Genomic DNA, 24,212 nt, shown 5'->3' with positions numbered 1-24,212 from the left:
TGGGAGTTGGCAAATCTGGTGCGTGTGGGGGGATCCCAGCTGGGGGCTATAGGAAGCGGGCGTGAGCAGCCCGTCCACGCAGGGCTGGGATTTTATGTAAATACAGCGAGGGGAGGAAATGAGGGCAAGTTAGAGAGAGAAACATGGTTTAGGACTTGGTTCGGGGCTGTCTCATCTTTCGGATTCCCGAGAGGGAGCCGAGAGGAGAGGGGAAGGGGTCAAGGCGGGAGCCCACCATTGGCTGCTAGCTGTGGGGGGGGCGGGGGGCGTGGGGCAGCCTGAGGCCCCGCGGAGGGGAGCGAGGCAGAGCTCTCCCTGCCGCACGTCGGGCGGGCCACCCCCCTGACCTGTCAGCGCCGCCAGCACAGCGCTCTTTCCTGTGCTCCCCAAGGACAGTCACCAGCTCCCCTGGGCCAGAAAAGCCAAGGTAAGGAACGCACGGCTGGTCTCTGCCAGGCGCCGGCTCGCCTGGGGGAAGATGAGCTTCGGAGGAGGACAGAACGAGTGGTGGTCCTCAGGTAGACATTCTGGACAGTCAGAAAGGGCCGGCAGAGCGCAGGGGAGTGAGTCTAAGTCAACGGGGTTACAATTATTTAATGTCTATTCTAATTTGGGAAGGGGCAGTAAGCACCTGGGGGAGGGGGGAACTATGTTTTGTTCACTGCTCTATCATTTGCACCTCCAATGACTAACTCTGAGTAAATATCATGAGAGCAGTGTCCAATGACTAAGTGCTTGTGATGTATATAATGTGTACATACGTATGACATATGTGAAGTATGTATATAATATGTATATGTGCACATATGCCCCATTTTACAGGTGATGAAACTAAGGCTGGGATAATCAAGTAGCTTGTGCAAGGCAGCATAGTGACTCTGGGTTGGAATATAGGCGGTCTGGCTACAAAATCTATATTAATTACGGTTCTGTGAATGGATGAGAGAGATTTTGAAATGAGGTATTTTGAAATGAGAAACTGACTTACGGGGAGAATCCAAAGGCTTCGGAGACTGGGGAGCATTTGATTCAGGATTTGAAGAACAACGAGGAGCCCTGGGGGCCTTTTTGGGAATTGGGCATCTTTGCTTTGCTTTGCTTTTCACATCTATGCTTGTCAGGCAGTTGAGAGTGGGTACCTGGAAGTCTTGCTCATGTTTCACATTCACTGCAATTCAGCCAGAGTTGGTCCTAGTACCTGACTGAATTCTGGGGCAAGCAGCACGGGCGCTAAATCCCAGCATCTTCATACATAATTGTATTCCATGGGAAAGCGAAGACGTGAGACTGTATTTGGTTGGACAAATGGCAACGCAGTGAAGTTTATTTTTGCTACCCAGCACTGGGTGGCAAACATTTTCCCACCTAGATCTTTCTAACCTCTTAGATACATAACTGCTTTTTTCCTTTGACTAGATCTGTGCTGGAAAAGCATTGTAACTCATTCAACCTAAGGTGTAAATGGCTAATAACATTTATATCTTCAGCAGGCACTGAATGAGCCTGCCCTGTAGGATAGGTAGATTAATAGCATGGATAGATTAGTGGTTTAATAGTAAAATGTTAGTAGTAGAATCTAGGTAGTAAGTATACTTGTTTTCACTGTAAAATTCTTTTATTTTCGTTCTATATTTGTAAATTTTCAATTTTGATTCCTATATGGGATGGCAAAGGAGGGAATGTGGGTGAAAAAAGGAATAAGACAAATCGTTGTCCTTAAAGAGCTTTTAATCATTAGAAGAAATAAAGCACATATGAGGTCGGACAATTAAGTTTGCAAACTCATCCTAGAAAAAGTACTACCTACCTCATTGCTGAATATCACTACGGTGACTTTCGAAGTACTCCCATTGAGAAGCTATGCATTGATGTCAGCACCTAGTCCACCCTTCAAATCAATTTTGGAATCTTTTTCTGGAATGGCCATCAGAGCTATTGTCGTATTACCCTTGATGTCCTGAATGTCATCAAAATGTCGTCCTTTCAATATTTCCTTTATTTTCGGGTAAAGAAAGAAGTCATTCGGGGCCAGATCAGGTGAGGAGGGAAGGTGTTCCAATACAGCTATTTGTTTACTGGCTAAAAACTCCCTCACAGACAGTGCCATGTGAGCTGGTGCATTGTTATGATGAAAGAGCCATGAATTGTTGGCAAAAAGTTCAGGACGTCCAAGTTTTTCCATACAGCCTTTTCAGCACTTCCAAATAGTAAACTTGGTTAACTGTCCAGTTTGTACAAATTCATAATGAATAATCCCTTTAATATCAAAAAAGGTTAGCAACATTGTTGCAACGAGTTCCCGAACTTAATTGTCCAACCAATACCTGGTTTCTAAATCTGGGATAAGATTTTGAGATCATAAGTCAGGTCGTTTTCCTCTTTCTCTGTTCTTTTCCTTCTCCCCATCTAAGGCAAGGGGTATGGCTACCTATTGAAACTAGAAGAAGGAGGCTGCAACGCCTTTTGGCTTTTATGTCTAAAAGTCCAAACTCTTAGGAAAAGGAAATACCCTAAGACAACCAATCCCTCTTAGAAGAGAAGAGGAGGGGTGCTGATTCCTAACCATCCCCCTGCCCCCAGATTAGAAAGAGGTTCTGGAAACAGAAGTCTCTGCTGGCCTGCCAGTCCGTGTTAAGAAGTATGGGCATATTTCGGATAAATTGCATGTTTGGTTCCAGACCACTGTAATAAAGCAAATATTGCAGTAAAGCAAGTTGTAGTCTTTTTGCTGGTGGAGGGTCTTGCCTTCAGTTTGTTAAAAATGCAACATCTGTAAAGTGCAATAAAGAGAAGTTCAATGAAATGAAGAATGCCTGCAGTAAATACTTAGATTAGAGATGGCTGCGCGGTTTAGGAGAGTGTAACCACATTCTTCTAGTTTATTGGCCAACCCAGGATGTATCTGACAGTGAAAGGGGGCACTATTGATAATTACACTGGGGCAATAAGCATAAACCAGGACTGTCCCAGATAAACTGGGGTGTGTAAACTGGGAACAGAGGCTGCCTCAGAAAATACTTAAATGCCCTAAGCAGGAAACAGAAGCATCAAGCCACTGTTCCTGAAGGGGCTGCGCAAATTGGAGTGAGAGATGTTTGTCCCCGTGGTAACTTGAGAGATAAATAATTGATGGTGCCCTCCCCCTCGCCCAGGCCTTAGTACTGCCTAAGCCTCCTGAAACCCTGGCACAGTTTAGGGTGATATCAGAGGAAGGGAGTGGGCCTAGAAGCAATCAGGTTAAAATGAGTATTACTCACCTAGTCATTAAACCTGAAAAGAGAAAAATAGAGAAAGAACAATTAGATGGTGATACCTTATAAGCCTCACAAGAACAGGGATCGTGTCTGTTTGGCTCAACAGCTACTAGCAGAAGCATTTCAAAGTCAAACTTACCTATTTGTTGAATAAATGAATGAATGAGTGAATGAGTTAAATCCGTGTCCAAGGAAGAATGGTAGCTATAACAATAGAACTAGACAGGAAGTGAAATGGGTTTAGGATGGAGGATAGTTTGGGTTTTGAAACTACTATCTTCGAGGTGGCAGTGGTATAGTTCCAAGGACCTACATCTGTTCAAATCAGCTGATTATGTGTGAATGGAGCTTTAAGACTAAGCCACATGTTAGTAGTGAGTATCATGGGATGAATGTGATCCGGAGAAAACAGAATAACACCAACAGCTGGGGCTCTTGGAAAAGAAGCCAAAGGAGACAAGGAATGATTAAACTATTTGAATTTCACCAACGATCAAAAGTTTACATTAAAGGAATGACTTTCTAAGGTTGGAATTTCTCTCACAGGGAAGATGGAATGGGAAAGAATGGGCCACCTCAGCGAGTAAGTAAACATTATCCACGGAGGCAGGCTGTGAATTGTGGTGAATATCTATTTTTTCTTTTTAGTAATAGAGGATTTTTGCCCTCACTGAGTTTTTTCTCCCAACAATTTATTTGGAAAATTTTCAAACATACAAAAGAATTTTATAGCAAAAACATATAGACCCACTACCTAGATTCTGCCACTAACATTTTACTATTCTTGTTTTATTCCTAATCTATCCATTCTATCTATTCCTCTACCCAACCATCAGTCCATTTCAATTTTTAACACATTTCAAAGAAAATTGCAGACTCCCCCTAAATTTTTCAATATGTCTGTTATTAACCAGAGCCCAGTATTTGTTTAGTTTTTTTCTTTTGACGTAAAATTTAAATACAATAAAATGCACAAATCTTAAAAGTATATGCACTGAGTTTCCCTCAAACATTTTTTACAAAAATTTTCCAAATATACAGCAAAGTTGGAAGAATTTTATAATGATCCCTTGTATATTTACCACCTAGATTTCACTATTAACATTTTCTTTGATAAAGCAAGTCACAATGTATCCATTCATGTTTCTCTACCTGTTAATCTACTTAATTTTTGAGGCATTTCAAATACTTCTCCCTAATCGTTCAGTAAGCATATCATAAATCAGAAAAACTGTGTTTACAGTTTTCTTTCATTTGATGTAAAATTTACATTTAGTAAAATGCCCACATCTTAAGTATATAATTGCTGACTTTTAATAAATGCACACTCCGGTGTGACTCAAACCCTTATCAAGGTACAGAACATTACTTTCACCCCAAAAAGTTCCCTCACATTCCTTCCCACTCAATCCCTGTCCTCACTTGCCCCAGAGACACAGTTTTAAGTTTTTCCACTGAAGATTTGATTTGCAAATAGAACTATCCAATATGTACTCTTTTGTGATGGCTCCTATCACACAGCATGGTATTTTTGAGAATCCATTCATGTTGTTGCTTGTATCAGTAGTTCATGTCTTTTTTATTACTGAGTAGTATTCCACTGTATGAATATACCACGTTATTTGCCTGTTTATCTATTGGTGGGCTCCTTCCAGTTTTGGGGTATAATGAGTAAAGCTGCTATGAACATTCTCACACAAGTCTTTTTGTGGACATATGTTTTCATTTCTCGTGGGTAAATACCTAGGATTGGAATTGCTGGGTCCTAAGGGCAGGTATATGTTTAGTTTTATAAGAAACTGCTAGATACTTTTCCCAAAGCGATTGTACTATTTCATACTCACATCAACAGTGTATTAGAGTTCTGGTTGCTCCAACATTTAGAATTGTCAATCTTTCTCATTTTAGCTGTTCTGGTGGGTGTGTGGTGGTAACTCATGGTGTTTTAAATTTGCATTTCCCTGATGATTAGTGACGGTGAACATGTGTTCATATGATGATTGGTCATTTGCATATCTTCTTTTGTGAAGTATTTGCTCAAATCTTTTGCTCATTTAAAAAATTTGTTGTTTATCTTTTCCTTATGTTATAGAAATTCTTTAGATATTCTGGATACCAGTCCTTTGGTAGACATATGGTTTGTGAATGTATTTTCTTCCAATCTGTGGCTTGCGTATTCATTATCTTAATGATTGCTTGTGATGAGCAGAAGTTTTTAATTTTGATGAAGTTAAATGTATGTCTATTGCTTTTTGTGACCAGTTTTATAAAATTTTGCCTACCTCCAAGTCACAAAGATATTCTCTTATGTTTTCCTCTAAAAACTTTGATTTTAGTTTTTATGTTTAGATCTACAATTAATTTAAAATTAACCTCTGTGTATAGTAAATAAGAAGGGGCCAGATTCATTTTATCCCCATATGGACATCCAGTTATTACAGCATTATTTGTTGAAAGGACTTTTCCCTTTATTTGATTTGTTTTGGTGCTTTTTTTTCTTCCCCCAAATGACCGTATATGTGCCAGACTATTTCTGGCTTCCATTGTGTTCCATGGATCTATTTGTTGATCCTTAAGGCAGGACCACACTATCTTAATTAATCTAGTTTTATAGTAAATATTGAAGTCAGATAATGTAAGTACTCCAAATTTCTTATTTTCCAAAATGCTTTAGGTATCCTAGGTTCCTTTGAATTTCCATATAAATTTTAGAACAAGTTTGTCAATTAAAAAAAAAAAATGTCTCCCAGGACTATGATTGGGTTACATTGAATCTATGATCGTTTGGGGAAGAATTGGCATCTTTCCATTTATTTAAACTTCTTTAATTTTTCAACCATGTTTTGTACTTATAACTACAGAAGTCTTGCATGTCTTTGGCTAAATTTATTCCTAAGTATTTTATTTTTTTTGCACAGTTATAAAGTAAATGTCTAGTTCAGTTTTCTTTTTAAAACATTGAAATATTGACATGTAATATTGTGGAAGTTTAACATGTACAACATGTTGATTTGATACATTTATGCATTGCAGCGTGATTGCCACTGTAGCGTTAGCCAACGCCTCTATCATGTCATATAATTACCATTTCTTTTTTGTGGTGGGAATAATTAAGATCTAGTCTCTTAGCAAGTTTGATGTTTATAATATAGCATTGTTGTCTGTAATCACTATGCTGTACGTTAGATCTCCAGGACTTATCTAATAGTTCTAGCTCAATTTTCAATTGTTTGCTCCTAGTATACAAGAATACAATTATTTTGTATATTTACCATGTATCTTGAAATGCTGTTAAATTCACTTATAAGTCATAATAGTTGTAAATTGCTTAGGATTTTTTTTTGTATATAATTTTGTCATATACAAATAGAGATTCTTTTATTTCTTCCTTTGCAAACTTTTGCCTTTTACTTTTCCTTTTTGCCTTATGCCAAAGGCTAGGACTTCTAAAATAATCTGAAATAGAGGAGGTTACAGTGGATATTCTTGCTTTGATCCCAGTTTTAAGAGGGAACATTCAGTATTTCACCATTAAGTATGATATTAATTGTAGATATTTGGGTGAGTTGCATTTTTCGAGGAAGTGTCCATTTCATCTGTGTTGTTGAATTATTTTGGCATAAGGTTGTTCGTAATATTCTTATTATACTTTTAATATTTATGGGATCTGTAGATCCTTCCTGACATAGGTAATTCGTATTCTCACTCTTTTTTTTCTGGATTAGATTGGCTAGAGATTGATCAATTTTGTTGCCTTTGTTAATTTACTCAATTGTCTGTTATTACAGTCTTTGTCTTAGAGTCTATTTTGTCTAACATAAATATAGCTACCCCAGCTTTCTTTTTGGCTTCCATTTGCGTGGACTATCTTTTTTCGTCTCTTCACTCTCAGTCTGTGTGTGTCCTTAAAACTGAAATGAGTCTCTTGTAGGTAGCATATAGTTGGGCCTTGGTGTTTTAAATTAATTCAACTATTCTATATCTTTTGATTGGAGAATTTAGTCCATTTACATTGGAAGTAATTATTGCTCTGTATACACTTATTCCTGGGATTTTGTTAAATGTTTTCTGACTGTTTTGTAATTCTGTTCCTTTCTTCTCTTGTTGTCTTCTTTTGTATGACAAGGTGGGGTTTGGTTGTGTCTTGGCCTCTCCAACACATTCTGATGTGGTTTATTCCTCATTTACCTGGTATACAGGAGTAGCTTGACTGGTTTCTGGATTTTTTTTTCAGAGGAAATTGTTGCATATGTAGCTGTAGATTCAGTGTGTCTGTGGGAGGAGGTGAGTTTAGGAGCCTTGTATGTCACCATCTTGACCTAGACTGTATTTTTAAAAATCTATTTGTTACAGAAACGTAGGCTATACCCTGTGATAAAAATCCCTGGGACTTTCTATCTTCAGAATCTCCAATAATTAGATGAAGGATAAAAACCAGTTAACTATTTAGTCAATATCAAATAACTAGTTTGCCCTTGTTTCTCACTGTTCCTGCCCACTATTTTTTTAAAAATTGAGATATAATTAACAACCAATATAAATCACAGGTCTTAAATGTTCATTTTGATGCATTTTGACAATTGAATACACCCATGTAACCACCACTCAAAGCAAGATACAGAATTTCCACCATCCCAGAAAGTTCTCTTTTGTTCGATTTCAAGCAATAGCTTTCCTCCATCCCCAGGCAAACACTTTCTCATTGCTACCATTACAGATTAGTTTTGCCTGTCCTAGAACCTGATATAAATGGAATCATACAGTATGTGCTTTTCGTAACTTAGTATTCCATTGTATTAATTTACGGCAATTTGGTTATCTGTTAACTTGTTGAAAGAGATTTGGGTTGTTTTCAGTTTTTTGGCTATTGTGATTTAAGCTGGTATGAACATTCTTGTGCAAGTCTTTTTGTGGAGACATATTTTCATTTCTCTAGAGTTAACTACCTAAAAGTAGAATTGCTAGATCATAGGGTAAATATGTGCTTAATTTTGTACAAACCTAATAAACAGTTCTCTAAAGTGGGTTACACACTCACCAGCAATGCGTGAGAATTCCACTTGCTCCACATACTCACCAACCCTTGATTTCAGTCATTCTAGTGAGGGGGTGATGAAATCTATCATGACTTAAATTTGTATTTCCCTAATATTCAAAGATGCCAATCACTTTTTCACGTGCTTATTGACCACTCATATATCTTCCTTTGTGAAATGTCTGTTTAATTCTTTTGCCAAGCTTTAAAAATTGGGTTGTCTTTTTATTGCTGATTTGTATTCATGTGTCATGCATATTTGTATTTATGCATTATGGACAGTAGTCCTTTTGTTAGCTACCTCCCACTGATTTCTGACCTATTTGATGCAAGAGCCGTGGTTCTACTTTTGTTAGCAGGTGTGTCATATACCTTCTCAATCAGCCATACCAATGCACGTACGTATTTAAGAGCCCAGAGCAATGATGAACGTGCACATTTTCTGCTATACCTCCCGAAGATGCCACTCTCATCTACCTATGGAAGCACAATATTTAACCACATCTTGAAATTATTTCCTTAGTTGCTTATTTCTAAGCACATTATTCCTTAGCTTTTAACTGACATTTGCAAAAAGGCTGTCATGCGGGGTGTCAGCTCCCGCTCCCCGCACAAGAACGTAGCATATGGTGAGGCCAAAACGGAACATCAAAGGAGCCATGGATAGGGGGTTCATATATTCTCGATGGCGGCTGGTCAAGACACAAAAGCAAACATCCACCAGTACCCCAACAAGGGGTCTTCCTGCACCCCAGTCTCACTGGCAGGGGGGCGAGACACAGGAAGTAGGATCAACACGATCTGCAGTCCACAATCTGCTTGCTAACTGTACTTGCTGCAATCCACAGTCTGCTTCTCTGCCAACCAACAAACCAACCCCCTAGCATAGCCATGGCAGTTATATTGGTGGCTAATGGCTAACTGGTTACAGCTGATGGCCATCTACTACCTGAGCCAGCACCTTTCCACGTGAGGCCGAGAGCCTGGAAACTGCTCTCTGGGACTCTGTCCCCACAAAGGCCTTACAATTTGTTCTTAAACCCTGTTATATCATCAAAATTTATTGTTCAGAAACAAGTCTTCAGTAAGATTTGTAGAAAAGGTCAGGGAACACATTTAAAAAATTTTTTTTAAAGAGGGGAAAAGTAGAGAAAGGAAAGGATTTGCATTCTCAACGTGAAGATATATATATATATATATTTATTCAGGGTTTTAAATTACATTAAAGCAATTATTCCTTGACTTGAGGAAAGTTTCCTCAGAGTTTTAAATAATAACATCAAAACACATTCAGTGATGCATTGTTAAACTGAATTTATTATTAAACTCATTATTAAACCGTCTGAGTAAACTTGGAAAATGTCTATTTACATCATAAGCTAAAATTCATTTTCCGCCTCTCTACTTGCACAGAACCCTACTCCAGCAGGGGTATCAGACTATCTTCCTGCTTTTTAATAAATAAGTTTCCAAACCATTTCATCCTAGGTGGATCTGTATTCTGTTTTTCTCTTTTAATTGTCAGGAAGGAAGATTCGTGTTTTTACGTTCTTATTCCAATATTTATGAGCCCTTTGTTGGGTTGTTTCTTCTTATCAGCTCAATTCCTATTACCACAAAACAAAGTCAATTCCTATACTCTCTTCTAATTAGAGAAGGGAAATATGCGGCTCTCATTTACTCTTATACATATTTAAACATATTGCAAAGTCTTCCTTTAAATATCCCCCCTTTTTTAGCTTGAATGAGGTGAAATTCCTAATTCCCCCCCCCCCCAATTAAGAAAAAAAAATGACTTTACTCACAGGTCTTCTCTTTCTTTACTCATTAACATTTTATCCTTTGTAAGTCATCTCCCCCTGAAAAAAAGAACATAAAGTATACAATTGGAATCATTTTGGGAATGAAAGAACAGGAAGATTACAGCTGGAAAGGTTGAGATCGAGAAATGCCCACACACACAGAGACAGGTATACATGTGGGGACACACCAAGAGTCACAGAGGTCTACAGAGCAGAGTTAAGCAGAGAGATGGACAGATACAAAAGTTACACATGCTCTTAAACAGGCCTCAATCTAAATCTATTGCTTTAGGTACTTTGAGGAATATGGGTATATGAAGCACATTTAAGAAATTGCTTTCTTTTTGATTCCTTCTTATTCAAGAGATGTAAGTTGTCTGTTTGATAAGCGTTCTTTTTTTTTTTTTGTCAGAGAAATTGTTCTTACAGAATCAACAACTACAAAATTCTTTGTGATACCAGAAGATAATGGTAGGATAATCATCTAGTAGAATAGAGCAGAGACTTTCAAGATGGCAGATTAGAAAGAGAAAAAAAATCTAGTAGCATAAATCTGTGCCAATTATCAATTTATTGCTTCTTAGCTCCACATTCACTCTTCAATGTAAGCTCTCCAATAGGGACAGAATGGCTTTCCAGTTCTGCTTCTCCTTTACAGTGAGCATGCTAAGCTTTCTCAGTAGAGGGCGCTGGAGGGGCAGAAGGGAGGGAAGGACTGTTGCTGTTGAGGCTGCTGCCTGGAGCGAGTGATGTGGGTGTGAGGACACCTGATGGAGTTCTGCCCCAAGCACTGGGTTGCCCCAGTGACCTTGCAGCCTCAGTACAGTGGGAGAACCTTCTCCCAGCCCTGTGGACTAGAAACCTACAGCCCGACGGGTTCCTGCTTGTATCAGGGCCCCAAAGGCCTTCTGCCAACACCTGCAATTCATTCAGAGGCAGATCATCTGCAATTCATTCAGAGGCCTTCCACTGAGCAGCCACCCTCTGTGCACTACCTGTGCGTGTCCACGCCATTGGTTTCTGACTGCACCCGGCTTGCACTCTGGAGGGTTGCTTCATGCTTGCTCAGGGACTACAGACCAGCTCTGGACTGGGCAAAGCAACACATTTCTCTGCTGTCAGTGGGCTGAGTGTTCCAAGAAGGTCTGAACCCCAGCCTTAGGAAGGTGTGGGGATAGAGTGTCAGAGAGCAGTTTCCAGGCTCTCGACCTCACCTGGAAAGGTGCTGGCTCAGTTATTAGATGGTCATCAGCTGTTATCAGATGGCCATCCGTTGTGGCTGGGTGGCCATCAGCAGTTAACCGGTTAGCCATTAGCCACTAATATAACTGCCGTGGCAACACTAGGGGGTTGGTTGGTTGGGAGAGAAGTGGATGGCGATTGCGGATCTTGTTGATCCTACTTCCTGTGTCTCGACCAGCTGCCATTGAGAATATAGTGGTATGAACTCCCGTATCTATGGCTCCGTGGGTGTTCCTTTTTGGCCTCACCATGTCCTGTGTTCTTGTGTGGGGAGAGGGTGCGGAGACGCTGAATGACAGAAGGGGTCCCCATTCCAACTTGGTCTTTTCTTGGGTACTCTCCCCAGGCTCCAGGGTCTCATATCAAATTTCCTTATATCTTATAGTTACTCATTTAATAGAATTTAATAATTCTTTATATTAAACTTTCCCTCTTCAACCTACTGTATAAAGCAATGGCAAGACTGATGTTTTAGCAAGAAATGCAGCTGCTTTCCCACTTACAGAAGGTTAGAGAGGAATTTATAGAATGAAGTTGGAATAAATAAGCCAGTTTCTTCATCTGCAACTTTTTCCTTGCCTAATTTTGATTTTTAGGGTTTTGAAATTGGACAATAGCTACTTTCACTTCTCAAAGGAAATTAGCATTTCTCAAAGGAAATTTAACATTAGCTAGGCTGTCAAATCCACACCAAAAGAAATTCTAACTTATATGCAGCATGAAACTTCTGATGAAGCAATAGAAATCTCAGTAGAGTCTCCACTGTAAAGGTCAGTTGTGATTTCAGGTTAGTGCAAATATCATGGCAGATACTATTGATTCCCTGTGAGGAAAATAATTAGTGCAGTTGAGCCAGAATAAATGCTTAGCTTGTTTAAATTTAAAAATATCTAGGAGACAGTGAGCATATCACAAACTTGGGGATTATATAAAAAGAGGGGACAATATAATTGATGACAGTAAATATGACAGGGCTTTGAATTTCTGGGATTTTAACACAAATTCATGCAATAGAAACTGTACAAATAATTGGTGTCAGTGGCTCTCAAATGTTAAAGTGTATCAGAATAATGTGGGGAACTTAAGACACACATTCCCAGCCTACATGGCTGTGTCCCAGCAATTGGCATTTTTTACAAGCATTTCCATAATTCTGATGCACAGAGTATCTTGCCCACACTTTGAGAAACCATAATTTAGTGTCTGAATGAGCCTTCTATAGAGGTTTTATTTATTTAGAAATAAGAAAACTGTTCATGTGTCCCTTTCTGATGTTAAAATGGTCTGTCATCTTATCCCATGCATCATTCTAGAGTTAATGGAGCAATTAATACCTTGTCTCCAATAAACTACTTCTGCATAGAATGGCCCCTTCACATCTGCCTGACCACTTGCTGAAGGTGAAGTTATTTCTGGCTAAAGTTCTTCCCTTTCCTTGCCTGCATTAAGGAGAATAAAACTCATGCTGTTCTAAAAAGAGAGAAAAAAAAATCCAATCTAACAGAATAAAGCCAATATATCATGGAAGATTAAACTAAAGAGAAATAAATTTGGAACCATATAAGAATAAAAAGGCAACATTTCCCCAAGTATGCAGAAAACAAAAACAAAAACCCATCAATATCCTAGTAAAAGGTGCTTACAAACTTAAAGGTAGAACTTGTATTAGGAACAATTGTGATCTAACTTTAAAACTCAGAAGTGATTTTAGATCAGATATTAACAATGGGATAATAGGAAGAGTGGGATATCTGTGGCCAGTTTCTCCTTTAAATGCCCCAGAGGCCCTCAGTGAAGCCCTCACTCCTCCTAGTCAGCAGACAGCTACCGATTCTTAGTAGTTGACCCAAACTTGCTCATCTACAAGTTTGACATTGAAAACCAGTTGTGCAAAACGAAACCTAAAGTGTTCCCCTGGGGCAAAGGAAAAAATGTTTGGTTTCGACAGTGTCTCATGGAGAAACTCAGACACTTTCACTTCAGATCCTCCCTGCATTCTTTGGGGGTTAAGTGGCCACGAGGAACACAACAGCCTGAGAAAAGGTTGAGTCAACCAACTTGTAGCAACAAGCCCAGCAACTTCTCAAGTGGTCCAGGAAGTGGGAGGCCTCCCCGTTTTGTCGCAGGACATTGTCCATTCTTGGAACTTCACAGGTTTCTAAGTCTCAGCATTTGGATTATTGCACGGCCATTCCATTCTCACCTGATTTCTGATGGGACATGGTGTTTCTGAAATGATCCCATTCACAGGGACAATTATTGACTGTGAGCAAACATTCTTGACACACACAGTCACGTGTGTCCTGAAATCTTAACCAACAACATACTCATGGCTGCTCTGCTCATGATCTTGGTTGAGAGGATATTGTTGGAAGGAAAAAGGGTGGCTTCTACTATAGACTTTTTTTTTAATAATGGGAAAAGAATGCAAAATATGCAAGGGATAAAGAATAGGCTTATTTTCTAGTTGGGCTTTTAAAAGTTAACAGTGAAAAATGAGGGTTAGTGGTCTCTTCTCATTGAAGTAGAGGTCAAGTCCTGTTACAATAAATGTTACATCTACATAAGAATTAGATTTCAAAGTTGCACTTGGTACCGCACTCATTTCACGTAACAACATTTCAGTGGCGCAAAGGAAGAGAGGCTATCCCAGGAGTGTTGTAAGCTTTCAGGGTTTGTGGCACGCCAAGCTGCGTCACCTACTACTCTACTACGGGTCCCTCACTGACTTTGACATGTATAAATCAGAAAAGCGATGGAAAAAGACTGTGTGCAAAATGTTCCCAGTCAAATCCCTAAGAAGAATTTTGAAGAGTGTTGGGAATTGGGAGCCCCAGAATCCCTTTGAGCAATTTCACTAAGAACAGCTAAAGACATTTACTGGCTGAATTTAACCTGGTCTGACACACAGAGCCACTATGAACAAGACACAGCTCATTACCAAGTGGAGTTGATTTCAGGCTCCTATGTTGGCCTAAGCATGATGAAATGTCAGTCAAATGGACTGTTTTTCTCTTTCAAATGACCATGCAATGTGGCTGTGGAATGCTGTCACTGGTTCTACTAATTCCCTGGGAAATGGGCTCTCCAGATGTGTCAGAAGCTGGGCCATCAAAGTGCTGTCTTATTGTATCAATGGAGTCAGACCATGCAAAACCTCCAAAGAGCAAAGCAATGGCTTTGGATGACTGCTCGTAAGAAACTTCTGGGTGGCCTATTGGGTCTAAGTTCATCAAAAAACATCTATACTGGGGACCAAAACTAGTTTTGAAGTTCTTAACCAGAAGATATATTTCATTCAGTCATTAAAATGTACTAAGGGAAAAAGGGCATTTGGTACCCTTGTACAAATTTTACTCTCCAGTTCTCTCGGACTGGCTGTCATGGTACTTTCAGCCCAAATCAGCAGAGGTGGTCACCAGCCGCAGGTCAAGCACATGGGAAAACAACAAAAAACTAAAGCACAGCCTACGATTCACCACCTGCTCAAAGTATTAGGCTGTCACCATTTCCAGCAGCTGTCAACATATGCTGGCCTCTGGCCCAAGCCTCCTTCCATCGTTCCAGCCTGTTGTAATAGACTTACAGCTTGGACTCTCGAGTCCCCTCTAGGAAGTTGTTATTGAAACATGACAGTGCAGTCTTCAGATGTTGAGGGAATTTTTAATGGTGGTTGATATGTTTGACATTAAAAATCACTTAATAATCTCACTAAATGGGCTGTATTTAGCCCAAATCCCATACAGGAAGACAGAGTGAATTCAGTTTTGAATTGTCTTGGTTTCTAACCTTCCTCCTGTGAGACAGGTTGGAGAGTTGCTGTCCTTGTTGGTAAAATTTAGCTTTATCGTCCCACCACAGTGATGACATGAAGCCCTAGGAAATGCGATAAACTTGTTGCCTCAAGCCTTCTTCGTGGGTAAAGTGTATGTGTGCCTGTGGGTGGCAGCAGTCAAGTGGCAAAGACTGGCAGCAGTGGAAACGGGGGTTTCCCCGTACTCAGTGCAATACAAGCGTAGAAGGTCTACTCGTACTGGTCAAATTAAGTCAGACAAGTCAAGAGTTTAGGAAAAAACAAGTCTCCACGCTCAATGTGACTGTCTTTGGAATTCTTCATTTCATTAAGGTTTTCACAAAATACAAAGTTCAAACATAATTGTCTACGTCCACCACAAAACAGAATCAATAAGTGGTTAGCACACAAACATGATTTTTTTCATTTTAAAAAATATAAATAACAATGTTCAAGGTTTTACAATTTTCTTCTCTGTGTGTGTCTTTTTAAGGCTTTATGTTACAAACCCTTCATTAAGGAGTACTTGTCATCAGGATACACTGCCCAGGGGCAGGGAAGGCCCCTGCGGATGCAATTCCTGAGGGTGACACACACTGATCTCTGTTGCCTTAATCTGTTAAAAACTAAACAATCAAACACCCTCCAAGTAGTTCTCAGTTTCATTAATTTTCTTTCTACTACGAAGTAATAATAGAAAGGCATAAGTTCCCAGCAGCATTCAAGCTCTCAGAAGATCAATCGTGAAGGGTGAGAAGGAAAAACAGGCTTTTTCCATGGATAGAATATTTTCCTTTATCCAGAACCACCTCCCCTCCCCCAAGCCCATATAGTTTAAACAGTGTTTTTACTGAAACATTTTTCAAATTAAATAGTGTTGAAAGAAAGGGTGATCTTTTGGTTGGGTGTTTTAGAAGAGGTTAAAGTGGAGAGGTTACTGTTGGGAAACTACTGCTGAAAGTACGTCCCCCAACAGGAGTCATTTCACTGGTGAGGTTTGGGGGCAGCACCAGGGCCCCTGCCTTGGGAGTGAAGTTGGACGGCAGACTCTCCAGCAGACACTTGACTTGCTCCTGGCCCAGTTTGATCTTGTCGTCCAGCTTTCGCTGCTCAATGAGGAGTGTTGACTTCATTTTCACAAAATGCTGGTAATCCTGGAGCTGCTCCTCCGAAAGGTAATTGGCCAGGATGTGCAACACCAGGCGTTCCCTGCGGTCCAGGTTCTCTTTGAGCTCCCGGGCATCCTCATGCTGCCCCGCCAGGACCTTCTTCTTCTCCTTAAGAGAGCTCTGCCCGGGGAGGGGGGGAAACGAGAAGATGAGCAAAGCGCAAGGGGACGCAAGGACAGAGTCCAACTGGCTGCAAAGACACCTATCACAGGACTGCAAGATATCCAAGTTTCCCTTTCAGTTGTCACTCTAAAGGAGAATTAGTTTTTTGACAACCAGTTTATTACCCTTCTGTTTCTCTAACTTGTAAAGTCACGTGGCAGCTTTAATTTGAGAAGTTACCTTACGTTGGCTGGGGTCATACTTGACTTCAGGCTTCTACACTTAAAAGCACAATCAATGATTCCACTTACGAGGTTCTCAGTCAAAGTCATGGAGACCAAAAGTAGAATGGTGGTTGCCAGGGACTAAGGGGTGTGGAAATGGTGAGATATTGTTTAATGAGCACAGAGTCTCAGTTTTGCAAGATGAAAAGAGTTCTGGATGCACAATAATATGAATGCACTGAATATTACTGAACTGCCTGCCTTAAAGTGGTTAAGATGGCAAATTTTATGTGTAGTTGATGACAAATAAAAAAAACTGAAGGGGAGAAAAAAGGCCAGTCATCAAGTATTTACATTTATAGCAGTTCTCAGAATGTGGACCAGCAGCAGAATCAACTGGGACCTTGTTAGAAATGCAGTTTCAGGCCCTGTTCCACCTACTGAATCCAAAGCTCTGGAGACGCCTAGATGTCCCTGGTTTAACAAGCCTTCTAGGTGAGTCTTTTGCAGCTGACGTTTGAGAACCTCTGTCCTAATCCACAACCAACAATGGAAACATTGTATTACCATCTCTAAAGAAATCAGTTTCCATTTTCCAGGTCTCTTTTTCACGCCTCTAAATCTAACATGATAGAAATTCTATTTAACAATGATGGCAATTTCATATTCTGAGAGTTCCTTATACAAACCCAATGGTAAATTAGTATGTTATCTTTAGGGTTAATTTACTTTGTAAAAATCTTTATAAAGATTTTGTTGGGTGGTTATTTTTTTTTTTTTTACCCAACATGCTGACATATAATGACTGTCATTTAAAAAATTTAAAAAATATTATATTTAACCATTCAGACTTTTCAGGCCAAAGTGACTGAGAAACATTAAAATGGAAATTACTCAAGAAATAAGACTATTTAAATAGATACTTAAATACAAATTAGCTTATGTAGGGATATGAAAAGCTCATGTGTCTTTACCCTGCCTTCCCTTGAACTAGCCTGTTAGAGCTTACATAATGTCTGGGGATAAAAGTGCAAAGTTATGGGTTTATTTTACAAATATCTCCATTCTCATAGGCTTCCTTCCCCAAATCAAAAAAACACACCTTAAAAAAACCCCTTAGCGATTGATTTTGAATGAAGACACCTTTCAAAATTCTGTACAGACATAAAGTGAGAACCTCTTCCTCACCTTTAAAAAAATTATAAAATATTTTAAACAACAGACATCTATAGATAATGGTGTAATATCTGTGTACCTATCATTAACAGTACCAAATCTCAACATGAACATTTTTCATATTTGCTTCAGATTAAAAACAAACAAAATTACAGATTCAGTTGAAGTCTTACGTATGTTTCCTCTAGTTCCCATCTTCCCCCTCCTTCCCCTCATTAATAACTATTATCCTGAATTTGGCATTTACTGAACCACTTATTTTTCCTTTTCTCATTCCTGTTGGTACTTTGTTGACAAAGACTAATCGTTACGCAAACTAATATTGATGTAGTGTTTTGCAGGTGAGCAAGCATTTACTTGTATTTAAGAGTGTATATGTGCATTAAATATTGAGTTGAATTTAATTCTGGTACAACTCCTCTTCCCCTAACTGAAAATTGCTCGTGTTTCTATCTTAGATACCTGCAGCATCCACCCAAGTGGCCAACAGGAAACTTGGAATTACTTCTGTTCTATCCTTCTTCTCATCTAATAGCCCTGCTAATTCAAACTTATTCTCTATTCTCCATCCCCAAGACAACTGCCTAAATTAACAGTCTGAAACCTTGTTAGACTATTACAATAAGTCTCCCAACTAAGCATCATGCTCACCCCTCCCCAGGCTGATTATGTCATCAAATTAGTTTAGGGCCTTGCCGGCCTACAGGCTAAAGTCTGAAGTATGACACAGAAGGTTTGGGTTTGGCCCATGGGAGTCATGGGCCAGAGATTGGAGGATGGGACGAGAAAGAAACTGGGGCATTTATCCCTGACTCCATCCTTGCCAGGTGGCAGCGGCTGCATTCTCTCACCAAGGCCTCAGTGCTGTAGGACAGCCACAGTGGTTCTGATAAGGGCCCCTGTCCTCTTGCTCCTCCAGGCCTAGAAGTAGGAACGGCTTCCCCACTGATGTTAGCTCTGGAGGGGACAGGGAGCTTTGTTATCCCTTCTCAATTGTCTATAATCCTTCCCGTACCTTCATGAATACCTCTTTATTATTGTTGTTTGTTTTGTTTTTTACATTCCACATAAGTGAGATCATATGGTATTTGTCTTTCTTTGTCTGACTTATTTCACTGAGCATAATACCCTTTAGGTCTATTCATGTTGTCACAAATGGTAAGATTTCTTTTTTTTTTATGGCTGAGTGATATTCTATTGTATATACAAGTATGTATGTACAGTCTCTTTATCCAATCATCTACTGATGGGCACTTAGGTTGCTTCCGTATCTTGGCTATTGTAAATAGTGCTGCAATGAACATAAGGGTGCGTGTATCTTTCAGAATTTGTGTTTTGGATTTCTTTGGATAAATATCCGGAAATGGAATTGCTGGATCATAAGGTAGTTCTATTTTTAATTTTTTGAGGAACCTCCATACTGTTTTCCATAGTGGCTGCACCAATTTGCAATCCCATCAGCAGTGCAAGAGGGTTCCCTTTTCTCCACATCCTCTCCAACACTTGATTTACTGATGACAGCCATTCTGGCAAGTGCGAGGTGATATCTTATTGTGGTTTTAATTTGCATTTCCCTGGTGATTAGTGACGCTGAGCATCTTTTCATGGATCTGTTGTCCATCTCTATGTCCTCTTTGGCAAAATGTCTATTCAGATCCTCTGCCCATTTTTTAATCAAATTCTTTGGTATTTTTGATGTTCTGAATACTTTTTGATTGAGCCATCTACTTCCTGTCTGATACCTGCCTACATACTTTTCTAATATTTTCGATAATTTGCTATTATTAAAAACAAAGCAAGCAATCACTCTGTATTCTAAACATACCAACCATAGGCAAATCAGTTTTTGAACATGCCATGGTCTTTCTTTACTTTGTATATGATATTCCTTCTAAATGGTAAAGCCCTTCCACTCTTACTTAGTCCACCTGCAATTATGAAATTCTCCTGGACTCTATTAAGTACCACTTGGGCGAAGCCTTTCCTGGCCTCACCCCACCACCTGAGAAGTGCTTCTTGGCTCTGAGTGTACTGCTGTGCTGCAGCATATTGGGTACATTCGCTGCTTTCACATTGGTTTTCCTCACTATAGGGTGTGAGCCTGGAGGCTGGAGCCTGTGTTTCAGCCAGTGTTTATCCCAAACACACACAGTACCTGGTATATTACAGGTTCACATCTGCTGTTTGTTCAGTGGAAAGGAGGAACGGACAACCCCTTTGAGGCAGGTACTATAAGCAATTTCTAGAATAAGCTAAGGCTCAGAACCTTTACACGAGGAGGGCACTCATTGGGAGTAGAGCTACACCTTCCTAAATGCTTACCATCTAGACTTTTTTCATCCCTTTAAAATCTATTTGAAAAAGAGATAGCTTTTCTTTTAATGTAATATATTAGGAGAAATAATTGGGAAATCCTGATAGCATTGAAAGAGAGAGAGCTGTAGATAGGAGAAGGAGCCAGAAAGCAAAGGAGCCTCTTGATGGCTGGAGCGCTTATCACCTTCTGGCATCTAGGGTGTTACAGCTACATTTATTGTCTGACTTCCCTTGATAAGTTAGTTCCATGACAGCAGGGATCTGTCTGTGTTGTTCACAGATATATCCCAAGTACCCAGACCAGTAAGTGGCACATACCAGATACCCATTAACATGTGTTGTACAGATGAGTAGATGAAGAATGCTCTGTAGCAATGGCATTAAGTTCAATAAGGTGAATAAAACTTGGGGTCTGCAGCAGGACTCCTCATATCCTGGCTCCATCACTTACTGGTCTGCAGTGAGGATTCAATGAGATGGCACATCAGGTGTGGAACCCACAGTACCTGACACAGAGACGTACTTGAATTGTACCCAGCATTACCACCACTGTTATTACCTGCCCAATTCCTTCCAGTAACGGGGGCAGTGGAGACACCTGGGTACGTCCTCACCGAGTGCCCGCAGCCCATTTACCTGCAGATTCCCTGGAGCATGAGCTCACATTCCTGCGCCCTCTCCTCATCCCTGACAGTTTTGTTCTCTCTCTCTCTTTGTTCAAGGTCAGCCCCCAGCACGCTTTTATCTTTTCTGTTTCTAGGATAGAAAGGAAGGAAGAAACCCTGGCACCCGTTTTTACTTCCCTACGTGTTCCCTGAGTCTGCAGTGGCAGCATTACATCTTGGCCTGCGCGATGCCTTCTTCTGTTTCCTGGTTATCTATATGTTGGACTGTCTTCCTGCCCCAAATAGATTGTAATCTTCTTGAGAGAAGGGATCATGTGTAATGGTACTTCTCTGTGTATATGGGCTCAGAGGGAAAAGTTGTTGAACTGAATCGCTAGACCACCTACCCTTTCTTCGTTACTGGCATCTTCACCGAGGCCACTGAGGACGTTCTCCACACGGGCCAGGCGCCCCGAGAGGGACAGGAGCAGGTTCACCACCTTGTCCAAGTCCCCAATGAACATCTTGTACTTGTCAAACTCATTGGGCTTGCAGAGCTCACTGATCCAAGTCTCCACCTCCTCTCCCAGGGCGTTATTGAGCTTGATGTCCATGAGCAGACTCCCCTTTGCTTCCTGGAGGGTCTCAAGTTTGTGAGTGAGGCTTCCAATCAGCTCGGCCTGTTAACCACAGAAGAGACACACAGCAGAGGTTAGCCAGCCAAAGTGGTCAGTGGAAGGAGGATTCAGTTCTCCCAGCCACCTCCTGTCTTTTCTTTAAGACTCAGCTGAAGGGTCCTTACTCTACATGGACTGCCCCCCACTATTAGGCCACAGTTCTCTTTCCTGTGCCTGAATGTCGACAGCGGGCCTTCTCTGAACCTATTCAGTTCTCACAGGCCAACACTTGACTACACATCACCTCTTAATGTTTTCCAGTTGTGTCATGCTGTGTACAGCTCTGCCTTCCTAACTGGTTAACTACTTCTAAGTCTTTTTTAAGACACACTCTCATTGGATTCTTACCACAATACCTTATGCGAGTAGGGTAAATATTCTTGTTTTACAAATAGTGAAGCCAAGAGTCAACGGAATGAAGGGACTTGCCCAAGATCACAGAGCTGAGTTGAATGTTAATTATAGAAAGCGTTTGTAGAGCAATTACTATGTGTCAGACACTGTGAAACTCCACGTGGATTATCTCATTTTGTTTTCCCAATAAACTTGCACATAGATAAGATAGCATCTACTACAATAGGTGAGGAGACTAAGACTTGATGAGGTGAAGTGAGGTCTAAGACACATGTACCACTAGGCGGGGCTTCCTTGAACTTAAGTCAGCCTGAGTTTAGCGGCCATCCTTGTACATTCCTTGTAAACATTCACATGAGAGCTTTATCCTTTATCAGAATTCAGCCTCATTCTTTCCACCTCTCCCCACTGTCTCCAGTTACCAGAGCTATGTAATTTGCTACTTTAATTAATTTCTATACATATAAAATATCCAATATATTTAACTGAAGGAACGAAGTAAAGGTCTTAGTGGTTTCAAGTTTGACTTCATTTATATGAAGTGTCTACTATTACTTCGCTGCAATAGAAATTAAACTCCATGGCTTTTGAAATCAGTCTTTCAATTTTCTCTTAGCCTGAGGTAGCCAGGTAGAAAAAGGATATAATCTTTTTTGGGTTAAAACCTTTTTCTTTACCACTAAAAAGGTTCCATGTGTGTGGGTATATATATGTATATACTCCAAGCTGTGTGGCTTCAGTGGAAACTTGGTACAAAAGGGTCACAATTTCTATGTCATAGTAAATCTTCATTTTAAAGGAAGGAAAAAATTAGAAATATTTGTGACTAACAGAATTGAAGGGTACTGATGACTTTTTGTACGCTTTCTTCAGCATCAGCACCGGAGAATACAATAATCACAACGATAAAGGGAAATATTTATTTCTCCATGATCTGCCCATCTTGGAGCTGGACCACCAGAGGTACTTCAATCTAAGTAAGGTTCATAATGTCCTTGAAATGTCCAAGTTCTGGCTTTAATGGTAATAGCTTGTTGTCTTCTCAACTCGCCTAATCCCAGAGGCTGAAGACTGACTAAAAAAATGCCCATCTGCTGTACCATCTCATCATGGGTTATAACCTTTGGCTTTCCTCAAGCTGTTTAGCTGAGACAAAACGCAAAAGACAATTTTAGTAGTGGGAAAAAATGTCTAGTGTGTACTATTCTTCAACCAAAGAGTCTGAGCCCAGAAAAATGCAGGTGGTAGAAAATATTACTTAGTGTTGTTTAATTTTCCTTCTACTCGCCTAGAAAACTCCTTGTTTTCCAAAAACACAGTTCTGGCTGGTAGCTATGGTATTTGCCCGCCGGATACCCTGCTAGGTACCTTCAACAAAACTCCCAGGAGGCTGTGGCGATCTTGCTTTGTGGGATCAGTTCCTAGGACAGGAACACTAAGGACACTGGAATGGGAAGTAGTGGAGAAAATAAGCCATGCTTCCTGTCACATCTCCCACACTCCTGCTGGACAGGGTTAAGACAAGTCAAATGTCGTCATTCCTGTTTTTCAGATAGATAATGAGAGAAACTAACAGGTCCATGAAGTCAGGCCAGGAGTTTTTAACCTCTGAGCTTGCATTTCCTAGGCTTGCCCCTGTAAATGTCACCGGCTGATACTTTCCTGTAGAAAACCAAATGATACCAAAATCCCAAGCAGTAACTAACTGAGCAGCAACATTCCTCTCACTCCAACCTCAGGAAAGGGCCTTCTGCTTATTCAAGTGTTTTGGGATCCATTTCAACCTCACATCTTGAGAAGTAGTTTCTAGAAACAGCTTTTAAAAAACTAAATAGTTGAAAGAAAAGAAGGTAACAGCCTTGTGTTTTCCTTATTCCTACAAATATGACTTCTTTTGAAATGAATACCGTGTGCTCTTTTTTGGAAGGAACTCAAAGCACTTTCATTAATAATTGAATTGACATCATTTAAAGAATTCTCGGTATGGCTCTGAATCGCTGGTATTTTAAGGGACGGTATGATGAGAACTCTTCCTCTCAGTTTCTGCTCAACTCAGCTCCCCAGCGTTCTCAGGCTCCTTCAATCTAAGTAAGGTTATAATGTCTGAAATGTCCTAGTTCTGGTTTTGATGATGACAGGTCAGCAGTGCTGAAAGGGTAGCCACCGAGTAAGCAGAGTTCAGTGGGCGAGGAAGGGCCAAAGAAGGTGACACCGCTGAACAGCAGTCGAGGACCAGGCTCAGGCATTTAACCCCCTCAGTCCTTCCCCTGCAGACCCTGCTTTGGTTTTTAGACACCGAGGCCGGGCAGAACCGGGAGCCTATCGCTGCAGGAGCTGATGTGGGCTCTGGGCGCCACGGATAAGGAAGAACCGAAGGGGACGGAAGTGCCTAGGTGTGATCCAGGGACACGTCTGTGGGAGGGACCAATACACATTTTCACATTTTGTGGCATTTTGATTTCT

At 40.3% G+C, this 24,212-nt stretch overlaps 1 protein-coding gene and 1 long non-coding RNA gene across 12 annotated transcripts in view; one reads left to right on the top strand and one right to left on the bottom strand.

The window, feature by feature from the left end:
• Positions 1 to 278: 278 nt before the first annotated feature.
• The window catches only part of LOC109440232 (uncharacterized), a 79,266-nt gene continuing 55,332 nt past the window's right edge, over positions 279 to 24,212 (top strand). Inside the window, exon 1 of the long non-coding RNA XR_012493685.2 lies at positions 279 to 427. This is a non-coding gene — a long non-coding RNA (uncharacterized LOC109440232). The remainder of the gene's footprint in view (positions 428 to 24,212) is intronic.
• SHROOM3 (shroom family member 3) overlaps positions 15,428 to 24,212 on the bottom strand; it is a 290,161-nt gene continuing 281,376 nt past the window's right edge. For all 11 annotated transcript variants that reach the window (XM_019720366.3, XM_074324430.2, XM_019720389.3 and 8 more), the window contains 2 exons: positions 21,126 to 21,398; positions 15,428 to 16,415 (listed from right to left, as the gene is read on the bottom strand). In XM_019720366.3, the coding sequence (XP_019575925.3) occupies positions 16,047 to 16,415; positions 21,126 to 21,398 (642 nt within the window). In that variant the 3' untranslated portion in view covers positions 15,428 to 16,046. The remainder of the gene's footprint in view (positions 16,416 to 21,125; positions 21,399 to 24,212) is intronic.

This window comes from Rhinolophus sinicus, chromosome 1, assembly GCF_057876585.1.
Source record: "Rhinolophus sinicus isolate RSI-liver-muscle chromosome 1, RSI-T2T, whole genome shotgun sequence".
Lineage (NCBI taxonomy): Eukaryota > Metazoa > Chordata > Mammalia > Chiroptera > Rhinolophidae > Rhinolophus > Rhinolophus sinicus.
The sequence above is the reverse complement of the archived record's forward strand: the minus strand, read 5'-3'. Positions and strand labels throughout refer to the sequence as shown.